The 17,693-nt window shown below is 42.5% G+C and overlaps 1 protein-coding gene across 3 annotated transcripts in view; it reads left to right on the top strand.

Annotated features, from left to right (window-relative positions):
* Positions 1-17,693, top strand: part of TRIM55 (tripartite motif containing 55) — a 140,613-nt gene that overhangs the window by 82,620 nt on the left and 40,300 nt on the right. The window contains exons 5-8 of one of the 3 annotated variants that reach the window (XM_075828304.1): positions 7,097-7,330; positions 10,419-10,441; positions 10,775-10,899; positions 15,960-16,162. In XM_075828304.1, coding sequence (XP_075684419.1) covers positions 7,097-7,330; positions 10,419-10,441; positions 10,775-10,899; positions 15,960-16,162 — 585 coding nt within the window. Of the gene's footprint in view, positions 1-7,096; positions 7,331-10,418; positions 10,442-10,774; positions 10,906-15,956; positions 16,163-17,693 lie in introns of those variants that run through there. The other 2 variants (XM_075828303.1, XM_075828305.1) reach the window with 2 other exon arrangements.

Genomic DNA, 17,693 nt, shown 5'->3' with positions numbered 1-17,693 from the left:
ATATAAAGAAGATGTATATAAAAAAAAAACATCTGAAAGGCAATTCCGAGCTATTGTTCTTTGCTACTTTATTCTGTTATAAGGGCATCTGCAAAAGTTTTCATCTAATGAGCTCGATTCAGCTAATGGCTCTTTTTATATCTGGTTTGACATATTGGTGTGTCATGCCCACCCACGGGTAGGACTGAACTGGAAAAGGTCTTGGTGATTATGTCTATAAAGCACAAGCAGGCACTCCGTGGCTCATGCCATTATAAGCACAGCTTCATATTATATGGTATGGGGAGGGAGGAATTAAAATGTATTAAAAGTAATAAAATATTAATAGACGTTCTGTTTTGGTATACAAATTATATACATCTGAGCAGTTTAGGGACCAGGTTTGGAGGATTTTGGGTTTAGCCAAATAAGGCTCCGTTCACATTAGTGCCATGGTTTCCGTTTATAATGAAGCCATAGAAGTTATGTCAGATCCGTTTTTGATCGAAGCACTCAAGCAAAATGTTTTATCTTTTCCCCCATTTGTAAAGGTGAAATGGTTTTTCCCCCTTTTGTAAATAGCTCTCCAGCAACCCCATATAAAGTGAATGGAGCTGTGGCCGAGCATGTCAAGTACCACTCCATTCATAGGGGCGCATAGGGACGGCCAGGTAAGCCGGTACTCTGGACCAATGGGTGTCGGAAACAACCAGTTTTTCCCCATATAGTTCTTTTCTCACTTTTCTAGTATTATGTCCAAACATTGTGAAGACGTGAATTACTGTATTTTCCTTTTTTCATTGTCTAAGATTGTCTGGAGCTGGGGGTGTACGGGTCTCGTTCTCTTTCTGTATAGGTTTAAGTTAGATGACATTTGTTTGTGCAGTGGTGAAGGTGACTGCCACCCACGTACAGGCACTTTGTCCAGAAAGGATTACCATCTGATCAGAGATTACATCTAGAGAATTTGGTTTTGCTGTTTTTTCCTTCCTGCTCAAACTTCTGGCACTCTCTTAAGCCAGCCTTTACATGAGAGCAGATGACAATCCCAAAAGAGTTAGTCAAGTGCTGGATTTTCCCATAGACACAGAATGACCTTGTCACGATGACAGGGCAGTAAACAAGGTTAAAGTTGTCACTCATGCATTTGGATAAATAAAAACCATTTGACCATAATAACACAAATGTGTACACTTACGTTTGCTGATCTGTTGCAAAGTCACCTAATATTGGTGACAGCGTATATGCAATATTCGGGTGACATCCGTGTGGTTTCCGTTGCCACTCCACATCAGTTCCGTTATAAACGGATGTTGTGCTTCCGTTTGTCTTCCGGTTTAAACGGTCCGTTAAAATCCATCTTGTGTGTTGAATGTCGAGAACTTTGACACGCCCTGCCGTTACTTGGCACGCGGATGCCTTCAGTGTGCCGTCCATTGTTTTGACGGACCCATAGGCTTTAATGGGCAAGGCGTACACTGAACAACGGACAAAAGTAGTACATGTTCTACTTTTGACGTTACGGACGCACGGAACCGTTAAAACAACTGAAGTGTGCATAGCCCCATAGCAATGAATGGGTCTGTGTGTTATCTGTTAAAACAAAACCGGATAGTACCCTGAAGAAAATCACTAAAGTGGGCATGAGGCCTTACTTGTGCACTAGTGATTTTCATGTGCAGTGAAATTCCTTTTGACGGGCATCCAATAATCCAGAAAGTCTGATAAACTGGCACTTGTTTTCTAGCCCAGAAATGCATTATAATCTTTCACAAGACTATAAACAGAAGACTGAAAAGAGAATAAATAAGCATGCTCTCCTGATTAAAAAGTGACTTAATGCAGATACAAAATCTAATACTATTTGTGTTGTCTTTCCCAATTGCAATTTAGTCGTATGTACTTTTCTCTGACAGTCCAATAATGCAGAATATTTGATAATCCGGCACCTATCAAGGAGCATAGATTCCTGTAGCAATGGAAATTTACTGTATATCAAAAATTATTTTTGGGATAATTTTGCTTCTAATGAGTTTCCTTTTTATATTTTTTGAGATTCACTATAATGTAAAACCGCAGCTTTGTTGTTGTTCATTCCAGATGGGAGCAATATTGTTCAGATCATTGTTTAAAGCCCGTGACTGTATATATAAAAATTAAGGAAGTCCTATACTATAATAAATTGATGCCCTAAAGACAGCAATTGGGACATGGTACAACTTTCTAGTATAAATCTTGTCTGAATTCTGCCTTCCAGAATCAATCATGTGAAGACTGTAGGCACAGATTGTCTGGCACCTTGTCCCTCCCGGGTGTCCTCCTCTCAATCCCACAGCATTGTGAATACCTAATTAACATATAAATACCCATACATACAAATACACACAATCAATGTAATCATATGAAAATTTTGCCTTCAATTGTTGCCCATCCCCCAGGTCCACCTATAGTAAGCGCCTAATGTAACTAGGGGCATAGCTAGGGGGATTGACAGGGCATGTGCCCTTGGAGCTAGTTGCCAGGGAGGATTCCAACAAGCCCATCAGCCTTGACCAGGGCATTTAAATACAGGGCTATGATAGTGAACTGGATCTTTGATCTGGGTGTTGGAAAACCTAATTACAACTCTGATTGTGCCTATAGATGAATCCGTCCCTGATCATGGGACTTACATGTAATTAATGGAGCCTTTTAAAAAGGTTAATAGACTACGAATCACAGGCATCAATAATTAAAGCAAACTTTAGGCCGGGTTCATACCTGAGTTCGACTTTCTGTTGTTCTGCTCCGTCAGAGGACCAGAACAACGAAAATACCAGAAGCGCCAGTTCAGATGCACGACGGACACCGCTGCCGGCTGACGGAACCCATTGACTTTAATGGGTTCCGTCAGTTTTCAGTCAGGGTGTCTGTGGTTTGACCAGAAACAATAACGCAGCATGCTGCACTATTGTTCCGGGATTTTCAGCCAGATCTGCAATGGAGGCAACTAACGGAGTCTCAACGCAGATGTGAACGAGGCCTTAGTTAAAACTCTACAAAAAGCAATAATGAATAGAAGATATGCACGACATGCCTTCCTCCTTGGTGGTTCGATATATCATGCCAGTTTCATAACATTTGGAGATGTAATATTCTGGATGACCTCACAGGTGACTGATTATTTCAGGGATGGCCTTTAGAAAGAGCATCTTAATTGAAGAACACCATGAGACCAATCCTCTTTCACTTGAACCTTTTTTTTTATTCTTCCATGTGTCACATGGTTAAGAATGAAAAGTGTTAGTGACTTGGTCACATTTCAGTTTGGGTCATCGTCTCGTCAGCTAGCATTATTGGATGTAATGAAAGCTACGCGAGTGTTTATAGGATTTAAATGTGAAGGTTTATTGGTTTGTGATAGGGTCAGAAGAACAATTTAAATGCAGAAAAGCAGTGGAATGAGGATCAAAATCACCTGCAGTTGAAATATTGTACTTTACATACACAATGGATGTTGAATATGATTGTAAGTGATCATGGCTTTTAATCTCACCAAGGTCTAAAGTGATATCATCTGTATAAAACTTAATACATAATTAACATGGCAATAACTACACTGAGAAGAACATAATTTAAAGCAGTTTACCAACTAATAATATGATTTTATAGCATATTGCATGTGAAACATAGTAAAAAAAATACTATGTTGCTAGAATATGCCATCACTTCATGATTGGTGGGGGTCTAAATGCTGAGACCCCTTCGTTTCCCTGGTCAACAGTGCTCTTGTCCACTACTCTCGCTATGCAGGAAAATGCAATTCCTCTCACTTGAATGGAGCTGTGTATTAGTTCCCTTCACAGGGGGTGGATGGGTCATCATTTCTTAAAGGGAACCTCTCACGTTGAAAATGAAGACTAATATGTGGGCAACATGTTATATAGCAGGAGGAGCTGAGCAGATTCATATATATTTTTATATTAAATGTCTGAGTATTCTTGGCTTAGAAGACCAGTGGGCGGTCCCATGGCCGGCCTTAGCTACATGCGACACGTGCGGTCGCGCAGGGCGCAAGCCGCCATGCTGTAAGGGGGGCGCCAGCGGGTGAATTTCTCCTGCTCTGCGGCCGTGTCTTCCGTCGCTTGCTCTCTCCTTCTCACAGTGCGAAGTGCATGTGAGGAGGAGGAGGAGGGTATGTTTTTTGCTCCCTGTAGGAGCTTCGGCAACGCTGTGGCAACACTCCAGCAGAAGTCCCTGACTTCACTGTGTCCACACAGTGAAGTCAGGGACTTCTGAAGCGGAATCACAGGCGATGTGGCCGGGGATTCCGCTCCAGGAGAAGTCCCTGGCTTCACTGCCCATACATGGATACAGTGACGTCAGCGACTTCTAAAGCGGAATCCCCGGCGATGTGGCCGGGGATTCCCCTCCAGGAGAAGTCCCTAACTTCACTGTGTCCATATATGGACACAGTGACGTCAGGCACTTGTGAATGACATTGAAGTCAGGGACTTCTCCTGGAACGGTGGCACTATCTACAGACAGGTGGGGGGGGGTGCCATCTACGGGGGTGGGGGTGCTGTGTAGAACTACCTGCAGGGGGCTGTGTGGCATTACCTATGGGGGGGGCTGTGTGGCATTACCTACAGGGGGCTGTGTGGCATTACCTACAGGGGGCTGTGTGGCATTACCTACAGGGGGCTGTGTGGCATTACCTACTGGGGGCTGTGTGGCATTACCTACAGGGGGCTGTGTGCCACTACATACAGGGGGCTGTGTGCCACTACCTACAGGGGGCTGTGTGCCACTACCTACAGGAGGCTGCGTGCCACTACCTACAGGGGGCTGTGTGACATTACCTACAGGGGACTGTGTGGCATTACCTACAGGGGGCTGTGTGCCACTACATACAGGGGGCTGTGTGCCACTACCTACAGGGCGCTGTGTGGCATTACCTACAGGGGACTGTGTGGCATTACCTACAGGGGTCTGTGTGGCACTACCTACAGGGGGGCTGTGCGGCACTACCTACAGGGGGGCTGTGTGGCACTTCCTACAGGGGGGCTGTGTGGCACTACCAACAGGGGGGCTGTGGCAGTATCTACAGAGGGCAGTGTGTAGCATTATCTACAGAGGGAAGTGTGTGGCAAAAATTTACAAATGAAATTCATCCGAATTTTAAAATGGACAGGGAAAAAAACGGATGCAAAACGGGTGAAAATAGGCCGTTAAAAATGGCAACACGGCCCGGAACGGAATCGGAATGGATGCAAACCGGCCGGGAAAAACGGCCCAAAACGGCCGATTTTGTCGGCCAACAATCGGACCCTGTCGTGTGAATAAGGCCTATCTTACCATGCGGTCCTGCTCTGGCTATTTCCCCAGGGCTCCATTCCAGCAGCATCAGCGGACGCAGTGCACTGTAAGAAGCCCAGCAGGTCAGTCAGACTGTGGGCTTTGGTTGTATGGGGGCACTGATGGGGGTCTAAAAATGGCAAATAGGCAGAGGATTCAGTGCCACCTTGGTGCCCATTTGCCACTTATTGCCCCTGTAGTGTCCTGTTCAATGCCCCTTCGATGCCCATTTGCCATTTATTGCTCATTTATTGCTCTTCTGTGACTGAGGGTGCTAAGGGGGCAGTAAATGGCAAATATACGGCGGGTTCACAGCGATCCTGCCGCAAAAAACGCCACTCAGAAAACAAACACTATATTATACTTATCTAGGGATCTGTGCTTTATCCTCCTGGGATGACGCTTCATCTCATGTGACCTCCGCTGCAGCCAATCACAGGCTGTAACGGCGGTCACATGGATGAAACGTCATCCCAGGAGGCCGGCCTGCAAGCAGTTTTTCGTAGCAGACATTCCAGACGAGAAACTGCCCCACAGTTTGGTGCAGTTTTTCGCCCCAAATTTCCTGCGTCGTTCTTTTAAGCAGCGTATCCGCCCCGTGTGAACTCAGCCTAAAGGTAATTTCACATTACATCCTGCCCATCCGTGTAATGTATGCACCAGGAAAGCTCCCAGAACGTATGGTAAACAGTCCCATACACCCGATGGAGGTTAAAAAAGCCTCAGTTCGGGGGGTACTGCGCTATTTTATGCAGTGGCGTCCAGTAAAAAAAAAAATGATACTGCATGTTTTTTGTGTCCATTTAATGTATGCGCCAGGAGCTTTTCCGCCGCATATGATAAATGGACAGGCAGGACTTAATATGAAAACAGCCTTACCAAAACATAAGCCTTGTTCACACTGTGCTAAAAACGGCAGAAAAATCGGAAGCAGAACGCCTCCAAACATCTACCCATTGGGAAAACGGCATTCTGTTCCAACAGGGCGTTTTTTACGAGGCCGTTTTTTAATACGGCCACGAAAAAGAAGTGCATGTGACTTCTTCAGCCGTTTTCGGGGCAGTTTTTCATAGACTCTATAGAAAAACAGCTCCAAAAACGGCTGTTAAAAACGCAGTGAAAAACGCGGCTTTGAATAAAAAATGGCTGAAAATCAGGAGCTGTTTTCCCTTGAAAATAGCTCCGTATTTTGAGACGTTTTTTACTTTGTGCGTGCACATACCCTTAAAAACACTAGTGTTTTTGTAAAGTTCTTTTTAAACTACAGGCGCTTTTGACGCGTATTCATAGCGTTTTTTGTCGCTCAATCAGAACTCCCATTGACTATAGAAATTAGGTGCGATTTTGGCGCATTTTCGGCACATTTTACGTGCCGAAGAATTGACCTGACACTACATTTTTTAACAAAACGTGTCGTATGCACTATACCATTGATGTCAATGGGACGCTTAAACCAAGCATTTTTTACACGTTTTCGGCGTTACAAAAGCACCAAATGCCGACAATACATAACAATGATAAATGGAGTGGGGGGCACCAAAGTGCAATTCCGCACAGGGCACCCTGTAGCCTAAGGCCGGCCCTGGGTGGTCCTAATCAGTGATTGACAGCTTTCTGTATTCGCACTCATACAGGGAAGACTGCCAATCGGTGCTGATGTTCCCAGTTTCATGGAAAGCACACATGAGGTTTATATACATTTGCTATTGTCTCCTTTTCCTGTATCTGCTTATATGAAATATGCAAAACAACGTTTTAAATAAAATTCCTGGTCTTTTAGGAAAACTGTAGAAGACAGAAAGAACAGCTGTGTGAGAAATTTGATTACTTATATGCTGTTCTTGAAGAAAGGAAAGGTGAACTGACTCAGATTATCACTAGAGACCAAGAGGAGAAACTTGAATATGTTAAGTCTTTGATGAAGAAGTATGCAGATCATACGGAAATTGTCTCAAAACTGGTAGAATCAGGAATCCAGTTTATGGAAGAGCCGGAAATGGCCATGTTCCTTCAGGTAAGTGTATAGGAATGAATGTGATTTACTGTCATTCATCAGACATGGTTAAAGAAACCTTCGGCTAGTGGAGAGTCTGTCAACAAAGCAGTAACTAAATAGAACCGAGGAACTCTGAACAGAAATATCATAACCTGTAGTCCAATGCCTGAAATGTACTAATGTTTTTTGGATGTTTCCTTCAACTATTGGCTCCTGTGTTGCCTGTCCCAACACTAAAGAGGAATACAATTTTAGCAGAAAAAGTTCCCCTTTTATAGGCGCTTCTGTGTCAAGAGTATTCCAGAAGGTATTTTTTCAATAATAAAAATTCATAGAGAATTTTTTTCTGTGCAAGCCTACATCCAGTGTCATCTCCTAAGGTCTGCACCCTGTGCACTATAGAGTCTGAGACTCAACAAGCAACAAAATTGAGTTGCGCCGATGAACCGACACAACCCAAAAATGTGAGAAACTATTTAATATCCTATCCTAGAGTTCAATCTAGAAATCTGCGGTCCCAATAATATTACTTTAGAGGAGCACCGTCTTTTTTTTTCCTTTTCTTTTATCATATTTGCTTTGAACTCTGCATTATTCTGTTCTTCTGTTATTGCTCCTAGAAATGTATGAATAAATTGACAACTAGGTGTTACCATTCCCCCTGTTAAAGGGGGTGTGTCCCTACAGTCTCACTCTGTCAGCACTGATTGGACATTGTCAGTCTGTATAAGGACACACCCCCAACTAGTAACACCCAGTTGTCAATTTATTCATACATTTCTTGAAGGAATAACGGAGGAACGAGGCAAGGCAGAGTTCTAAGAATAGATGGTTCACAATTATTATTTCATGAAGAATACAATTATTTGGTCCTCTTTAACTTCTTCGCGCACTATGACCTAATAGCATGTCGTGGTGCAGGCGATGATGTATGGAGCAGGTTCAAGCGCTGAGCGCACTCCATATACTGCGGGTGTCAGCTGGGCCAGGAACAGCGAGCGCAATGTTCCTGGCCGTTTAACCCCTCAAATGCTGCAATCCATCGCGACCACAGCATCTGAGGCGTTAAAAAGAGGAGGCGCCACCTCTAACAACTCATCGGCACCCCACAACGCGATAGTGTGGTGCCGATGGTTGTCTAATGAAGACCCCCCTGGTCAGCCTTCACTCTGCCTCTGTTAAGCCCTGCCTGTGGCTGGGCTTAACAGAAGCCTGTAAAAATGACAATATTCTGCAATACATTAGTATTTCAGTGTATTGCACCAGCGAACTAACTATCGCTGGTTCAAGTCCCCTAGGGGGACTAATAGAATGTGTAAAAGAAAGTTAAATAAAGTTATTAGTAGTGGGAAAAAAATATATATATTTAAAGTTCAAAAAAATCTAATTTTCCACTAAAGTAATGTTAAAAATAAAAAAATAAACAAAATTGGTATCGCTGAATCCATAAAAGTCCAAACTATTACAATATACCATTATTTAACCCGCACGGTAAACGCGTAAAAAATGTAAACCGCCAAAATCACAGTTTTTTGGTCAACTTAGCGGTCCAAAAAAAGTAATAAAAAGTGATCAAAAAGTTGTATGTACCAATAAAAACGACAGTTCGTTCCACAAAAAATACACCCTCACACCGCTCAATCGACAGACAAAAATTAAAGCGTTATGGCTCTCAGAATGTGGTGAAATAAAGCCCCTTAGTGGCTGCTGGAAAAGTATGTATGGTTGGTTGTTAAGGGGTTAAGAAGTAGAAAATAAGTTAATATTTATAGATTAAAGGGTTTGTCTGCTTAGATGGTGGCTTCTTTGTAGAAGGGTCTCCTAAAATAAGATGAATACAAGGTGTCTCGCTGCTGGGTTCCCTATTGATTAGCTGTAATCTGCAGGGGAACCTGATATTAAGTTTTTAATTCCCCTGCAGCACCACCACCACAGGGAGAATGATGTATTACATGGTGAGTATTGAAGTCAATGGGCTGTCCATATAATGTACAGGGGACCCCAGAGATAGACACTCCTGTAACCGTTCTCTGCACTGACTAATCGATGGATGTCCCGAATGAGGGGCTTTTCTATTAGCTCAAAATAAACTAATAAGATATTTGAATATAGTATATAATAAGATATTTGAATATAGGATATAATAGGATATTTGAATATAGTATATAATAAGATATTTGAATATAGGATATAATAGGATATTTGAATATAGGATATAATAGGATATTTGAAAATAGTTTTTCTGAACCAGGCAAGCCCTTTAACAGTGAAATCATCTTATAAGATAGTGTGTAGATAATATTGTATTGTGTTTAACAGTGCACAAAGAAAGTACTAGACTAAGTCAACATAACAGAACTTTAATTTACAGTTTTTTACTGCAACTAACGGTCTTAAGCTATATTCACATTCACGTTGATTCCATCAAATTTTATGGTGAAATTAGCCCTCCAAGTGCTGTAAAAAAATTGGACACCTCAGCAGGAACCGGACAGACCCCATTGTAAGTGGTGGTTTCCGTTACATAGTGCAATGTTGAGAATTGAGCCATATGTTTTTTCAACACATCTTAGAGATTAGACCCCTAGGGCTAGCTGTGGGCTGAGGAAGGCAAAATGTGTCACTGACCCTCGGTGTTAACTAGACGTCTTCTCGCATACAGGCCAGTTTGGGAGGACATTTTATGTAGCGTTAGTTTACGGTTATCAAAATACTATTGGTGGAAAAACACAACTAAGCCATTTTCAAACATATTTGATCTAGAATGTTTTGCAAAAATTGTAGACATTGGGAAAGGAAAAACATAGGGTTACTAGGAATAAGGAAATAAGTGTATTTCCTCTAGACATTAGTTGGAGGGCACGGGTTCCTCTCACAAGCGGTGCGGGCAACTGTTTAGCCACCTGCTACCATGAAAATAGGAGCTGGCTGAGATGATGGTAGCAACTACAGCCCTAGGGAGGCTGCAATAAACATAAAACCATTACAAAACTTGGATAATTCTTCAGCAAATTCATTTTGCGTGCAGCCTATTAATTAACCTTTCCGTTACCTATAGAAATTCAATAAATACATCTCAATATGATATTTTCCCTTTTCCCCACAGAATTCTAAAGGTTTGCTACAAAAGTAAGTACCTATATTTATTATCAAAACACCAGAATATTGTTCTGTACTAGCCCTATTCACATCTGCATTGGAGGGTCCGTTAGTGGCCTCCGTCCGAGATATGGCAGGGATTACCAGAAACAATAGCGCAGCACCTTGATGGAAAGGTGACGGAACCCACTAAAGTCAATGGGTTCCATCGGCCGCCGGCGCTGTCAGTTGTGCAACAGAAACGTTGCTTCCATTATTCCCTTGTTCTGTTCCTCGGATGGAGCAGAACAACGGAGAACACCAACGCAGGTGTGAACATAGCCTTGGTCTGTGAACTCTAACATACATCTTTCAATGTTTTAGAATTACAGAAGCATCTACAGGATTCCAAATGGAAAAAGTTGAGCCTGGTTATGAAAATATGAGTCACTTGACAGTGGAACTCAACCGAGAAGAGAGAATAATTAGAGAAATTGACTTTTATAGGGGTATGTGCCCATTTTTTGTTCTATTGTATTTCCTATTAATCTGGAATGCTAAAATGAACTGAAGAATATAATACTTATGCATGAAGTAAACATTTATTTATATCTAGTTATGCCTATTTGTTTTTACAATGATTTTATATTTGCTTTGTAGTTGTTTGTATAAGTATCTGAAGTAGGTCTGTTTATGGTTCTACATTATAAATCCTTAAAACTACAGGCAATCACAAATAAATATCCAGGACAGCCAGTGGCGTAACTACCGCCGTAGCAGCCGTAGCGGCTGCTACGGGGCCCGCGGCCTATCTCTACCTATCTCTACCAGCAATCACACATGTATTCCCCTATCCTGTGGATAGGGGATACATGTCTTTTGTAGGACACACTGTAGGTCGCATTTTTTTGGGGGGTTGGGGACGCTGTATGGCGTTCCCTACAGGGGGGGCTGTATGGCGTTATCTACAGGGGGCTGTATGGCGTTATCTACAGGGGGGCTGTATGGCGTTATCTACAGGGGGGGCTGTATGGCGTTATCTACAGGGGGGGCTGTATGGCGTTATCTACAGGGGGGCTGTATGGCGTTATCTACAGGGGGGCTGTATGGCGTTATCTACAGGGGGGGCAGTATGGCGTTATCTACAGGGGGGGCCTGTATGGCGTTATCTACAGGGGGGGGCTGTATGGCGTTATCTACAGGGGGGGTTGTATGGCGTTATCTACAGGGGGGGCTGTATGGCGTTATCTACAGGGGGGGCTGTATGGCGTTATCTACAGGGGGGGGCTGTATGGTGTTATCTACAGGGGGGGCTGTATGGCATTATCTACAGGGGGGCTGTATGGCGTTATATACAGGGGGGCTGTATGGCGTTATCTACAGGGGGGGCTGTATGGCGTTATCTACAGGGGGGGCTGTATGGCGTTATCCAAAGAGGGGGGGCTGTATGGCGTTATCTACAGGGGGGGCTGTATGGCGTTATCTACAGGGGGGGCTGTATGGCGTTCCCTACAGGGGGGCTGTATGGCGTTCCCTACGGGGGGGCTGTATGGTGTTATCTACATGGGGGGCTGTATGGCGTTACCTACAGGGGGGGCTGTATGGCGTTCCCTACAGGGGGGCTGTATGGCATTCCCTACAGGGGGGGCTGTATGGCGTTCCCTACAGGGGGGGCTGTATGGCGTTCCCTACAGGGGGGCTGTATGGCGTTCCCTACAGGGGGGGCTGTATGGCGTTCCCTACAGGGGGGGCTGTATGGCGTTCCCTACAGGGGGCTGAATGGCATTCCCTACAGGGGGGGCTGTATGGCGTTCCCTACAGGGGGGCTGTATGGCGTTCCCTACAGGGGGCTGTACAGTGCGTTCTGTACAGTGGGGGCTGTATGGCGTTCTCTACAGTGGGGGCTGTATGGCGTTAGCGCCATACAGCCCCCTCTGTAGAGAACGCCATACAGTCCCCCCTGTAGATAACGCCATACAGCCCCCCTGTAGGGAACCCCATACAGCCCCCCTGTAGGGAACCCCATACAGCCCCCCTGTAGGGAACCCCATACAGCCCCCCTGTAGGGAACCCCATACAACTCCCCTATAGGGAACGCCATACAGCCCCCCCTGTAGGGAATGCCATACAGCCCCCCTGTAGGGGACACCATACAGCCCCCCTGTAGATAACGCAATACAGCCCCCCTGTAGATAACGCCATACAGCCCCCCCTGTAGATAACGCCATACAGCCCCCCCTGTAGATAACGCCATACAGTCCCCCCTGTAGATAACGCCATACAGTCCCCCGTGTAGATAACACCATACAGTCCCCCCTGTAGATAACACCATACAGTCCCCCCTGTAGATAACGCCATACAGTCCCTCCTGTAGATAACGCCATACAGCCCCCCCTGTAGATAACGCCATACAGCCCCCTGTAGATAACGCCATACAGCCCCCCTGTAGATAACGCCATACAGCCTCCCTGTAGATAACGCCATACAGTCCCCCTGTAGATAACGCCATACAGTCCACCCTGTAGATAACGCCATACAGCCCCCTCTGTAGATATCTACAAAGGGGGCTGTATGGCGTTATCTACAGGGGGGCTGTATGACGCTATCTACAGGGGGGCTGTATGACGCAATCTACAGGGGGGCTGTATGACGCTATCTACAGGGGGGGCTGTATGACGCTATCTACAGGGGGGCTGTATGGCATTATCTACAGGGGGGGCTGTAAAAAAGGCACAATCTACAAGGGGGGTTGTGTGACACCCAGGTGAGGGGGGGCCCCAGTCAAAAGTTTGCTATGGGGCCCAGTCTTTCCTAGTTACGCCCCTGAGGACAACCTTGCATATACATGTCCCAATATGTGTATTAACAATTGAATACATATTAGTTGCATCTGGCAATTATGTATTAATGTTCCATGAGTAAAATATTAATAAAAACTTGACAAGATCCATCAACAGCAGTTTGTTTACTTTTTCACAGTTTCCAGGTGTCCACAATAAAAAGTATACAACTGTAAAGACATGGCAGACATATACAACTGTAAAGACATGGCAGATGAATACAACTGTAAAGACATATGACAGACATATACAACTGTAAAGACATATGGCAGGCGTATACAACTGTAAAGACGTATGGCACAAGTATACAACTGTAAAGAAGTATGGCAGACATACAACTGTAAAGACGTATGGCAGGCGTATACAACTGTAAAGACATATGGCAGGCGTATACAACTGTAAAGACGTATGGCACAAGTATACAACTGTAAAGAAGTATGGCAGACATACAACTGTAAAGACGTATCGCAGGCGTATACAACTGTAAAGACATATGGCACACGTATACAATTGTATAGACATATGGCAGATGTATACAACTGTAAAGACATATGGAAGACATATACAACTGTGAAGACATATGGCAGATGTATACTACTGTAAAGATGTATGGCAGATGTATACAACTGTAAAGATGTATGGCAGACGTACAAAACTGTAAAGACGTATAGAAGACATATACAACTGTGAAGACGTATGGCAGATGTATACAACTGTAAAGACATATGGCAGATGTATACTACTGTAAAGACGTATGGCAGATGTATACAACTGTAAAGATGTATGGCAGACGTACAAAACTGTAAAGACGTATAGAAGACATATAAAACTGTGAAGACGTATGGCAGATGTATACAACTGTAAAGACATATGGTAGACGTATACAACTGTAAAGACTTATGGAAGATGTATACAACTGTAAAGACGTATGGCAGACATAAACAACTGTGAAGACGTATGGCAGATGTATACAACTGTAAAGACATATGGTAGACGTATACAACTGTAAAGACGTATGGCAGATGTATGCAACTGTGAAGATGTATGTCAGACATACACAACTCTAAAGACGTATTGAATATATATGCAACTGTAAAGACTTATTGTACACCTATACAACTGTAAAGACGTATGGCAGACATATACTACTGTAAAGACATATGGTAGACGTATACAACTGTAAAGACATATGGAAGATGTATACAACAGTAAAGACGTATAGAAGACATATACAACTGTAAAGATATATGGCAGACATATACTACTGTAAAGACATATGGTAGACGTATACTACTGTAAAGACATATGGTAGACGTATACAACTGTAAAGACATGGCAGATGTATACAACAGTAAAGACGTATAGAAGACATATACTACTGTAAAGACATATGGTAGACATATACTACTGTAAAGACATATGGCAGATGTATACAACTGTAAAGACATATGGAAGATGTATACAACAGTAAAGACGTATAGAAGACATATGCAACTGTAAAGATATATGGCAGACATATACTACTGTAAAGACATATGGTAGACGTATACTACTGTAAAGACATATGGTAGACGTATACAACTGTAAAGACATGGCAGATGTATACAACAGTAAAGACGTATAGAAGACATATACTACTGTAAAGACATATGGTAGACGTATACTACTGTAAAGACATATGGAAGATGTATACAACAGTAAAGACGTATAGAAGACATATGCAACTGTAAAGATATATGGCAGACATATACTACTGTAAAGACATATGTTAGACGTATACTACTGTAAAAACATATGGCAGATGTATACAACAGTAAAGACGTATAGAAGACATATACTACTGTAAAGACATATGGTAGACGTATACTACTGTAAAGACATATGGTAGACATATACTACTGTAAAGACATATGGTAGACGTATACTACTGTAAAGACATATGGTAGACGTATACAACTGTAAAGACATGGCAGATGTATACAACAGTAAAGACGTATAGAAGACATATACTACTGTAAAGACATATGGTAGACGTATACTACTGTAAAGACATATGGCAGATGTATACAACTGTAAAGACATATGGAAGATGTATACAACAGTAAAGACGTATAGAAGACATATGCAACTGTAAAGATATATGGCAACATATACTACTATACTACTGTAAAGACATATGGTAGACGTATACTACTGTAAAGACATATGTTAGACGTATACTACTGTAAAAACATATGGCAGATGTATACAACAGTAAAGACGTATAGAAGACATATACTACTGTAAAGACATATGGTAGACGTATACTACTGTAAAGACATATGGTAGACGTATACTACTGTAAAGACATATGGCAGATGTATACAACTGTAAATACGTATAGAAGACATATACAACTGTAAAGACGTGTCAGACATGTACAATTGTAAAGACGTATGGCAGACATATACAACTGTAAAGATATATGGCAGACATATAAAATTGTAAAGACGTATGGCAGAAGTATACAACTATAAAGATATATGGCAGAAGTATACAACCGTATAGGCATACAGTTGCTTATGTGTCGAACATGGTGTATACCTAGCCCCACAAAGATATTACATGTTTTGGTGGAGATTTTCTTCATTAAAAAGGAATTTATATACAAATTTATTTGTATCTGTAGGCTACAGAAGATATTTGTGAACTAAACAATACAGCGTTGCATTTTCTTTTTTATTTAGAAGGTGAAGAGGAGGAAGAATTGGCCGAGGGGGAAGACTCAGAGGAAGCTCATACAGAGTCATCTGGTGAAGAGGATGTCTCTGATAGAGTGACTCAAAAACCTGCCACCTCACCTGAGAACACAGTTACTGCCACAAGTCCAAACCAAGAACAAAGTACATCCAAGGAAGCAGATGAACCAACGCCAAGTTCCCCTGTCCCACAAGTAATACAAACAACATAATTCAAACTAATATCGTAATTGTCTGTGGCACTTCTGCTAATAATTAACATATTATATAATCCCATGAAGATGACCTCTCATAGGAAAATAATGTTGCTTAGGCCTGGGTTAAAGATCAAGATGCTCCGTTATTTTGGCCACATACACAGGAGGTCAACACTCTGAAATCCAGTTTTTATGCCATAGAGTTGAGAACCTCTCGGGAATAAATAATCATAAAATGCAGATTAAAATTGTTGAAGATCATCTTTAATACTCGCAAAAGTTTGAGACAATACTTATCAGATAATGTGGTAGATGTAATCTAGTTATTGTGTAACAATAGGATCATTTATACAGACACTAAGATCTCACATTATGTACTTAATTTTTTTTAAGAACATGGTTTTAGCTGGAGGTCATCTTGTGACTATAGGTTTATGTAATTATGTTAAAAATAATATATAAAAAATATGTGAATGAGGCGATGTTGTTAAACCCTGAGACATATCAAGATGTAGAATTTGGATGAGCCTTGGTTGTCGAGCTTGCTTTACACCACACACCATAAGTTCCTATAGGATCTGGCTTTTAACAGGTCAGTAACCCAAATAACAGAAGCCCAGACGCTTGCTGAGATATTACTATCCAAACAGTCCCTGCACCGCTGTTTAGATACATTACGTTATATCTTAATGATAGTGCTAGAACTCCAAGACAGAAAGCTGTACCTATAATGATCTTTATATGGAACATAAATTAGAGTAATCCATTATTCAATGAATATATATTTCCAAGTACACACCTACTTAGTTTGAAAAGTGGACATTTTTATAAATGCAACTAATTTGGAGGCTTGATCTTTGAGAAATACCACTTTACTATGGAAAATGTAACTTAATAGAGTACTCTGTTAGGGTATGTGCACACGATAAGGCTGGGTTCACACGACCTATTTTCAGGCGTAAACGAGGCGTATTATGCCTCGATTTACGCCTGAAAATAGGGCTACAATACGTCGGCAAACATCTGCCCATTCATTTGAATGGGTTTGCCGACGTACTGTGCTGACGACCTGTAATTTACGCGTCGTCGTTTGACAGCTGTCAAACGACGACGCGTAAATTGACTGACTCGGCAAAGAAGTGCATGACACTTCTTTGCAACGTAATTTGAGCCGTTCTTCATTGAAGTCATTGAAGAGCAGCTCAAGATTTAGGAGCGTCACAGACGCCTCGCATAATGCGAGGAGGAGCATTTACGTGTGAAACGAGGCAGCTGTTTTCTCCTGAAAACAGTCTGTCTTTTCAGACGTAAAAGCCTCTCATCGTGTGCACATACCCTAACTGCAATTACGTCTGAAATTACGGAGCTGTTTTCAGGAGAAAACAGCTCCTGAATTTCAGACGTAATTGCATGTACTCGCGTTTTGCGGGGCGTCCATTACGGACGTAATCTGGAGCTGTTCTTCATTGGATTCAATGAAAAATGGCTCCAATTACGTCCCAAGAAGAGTCCTGCACTTCTTTTGACG

Source organism: Rhinoderma darwinii, chromosome 5, assembly GCF_050947455.1.
Source record: "Rhinoderma darwinii isolate aRhiDar2 chromosome 5, aRhiDar2.hap1, whole genome shotgun sequence".
Classification (NCBI taxonomy): domain Eukaryota; kingdom Metazoa; phylum Chordata; class Amphibia; order Anura; family Rhinodermatidae; genus Rhinoderma; species Rhinoderma darwinii.
The sequence above is the reverse complement of the archived record's forward strand: the minus strand, read 5'-3'. Positions and strand labels throughout refer to the sequence as shown.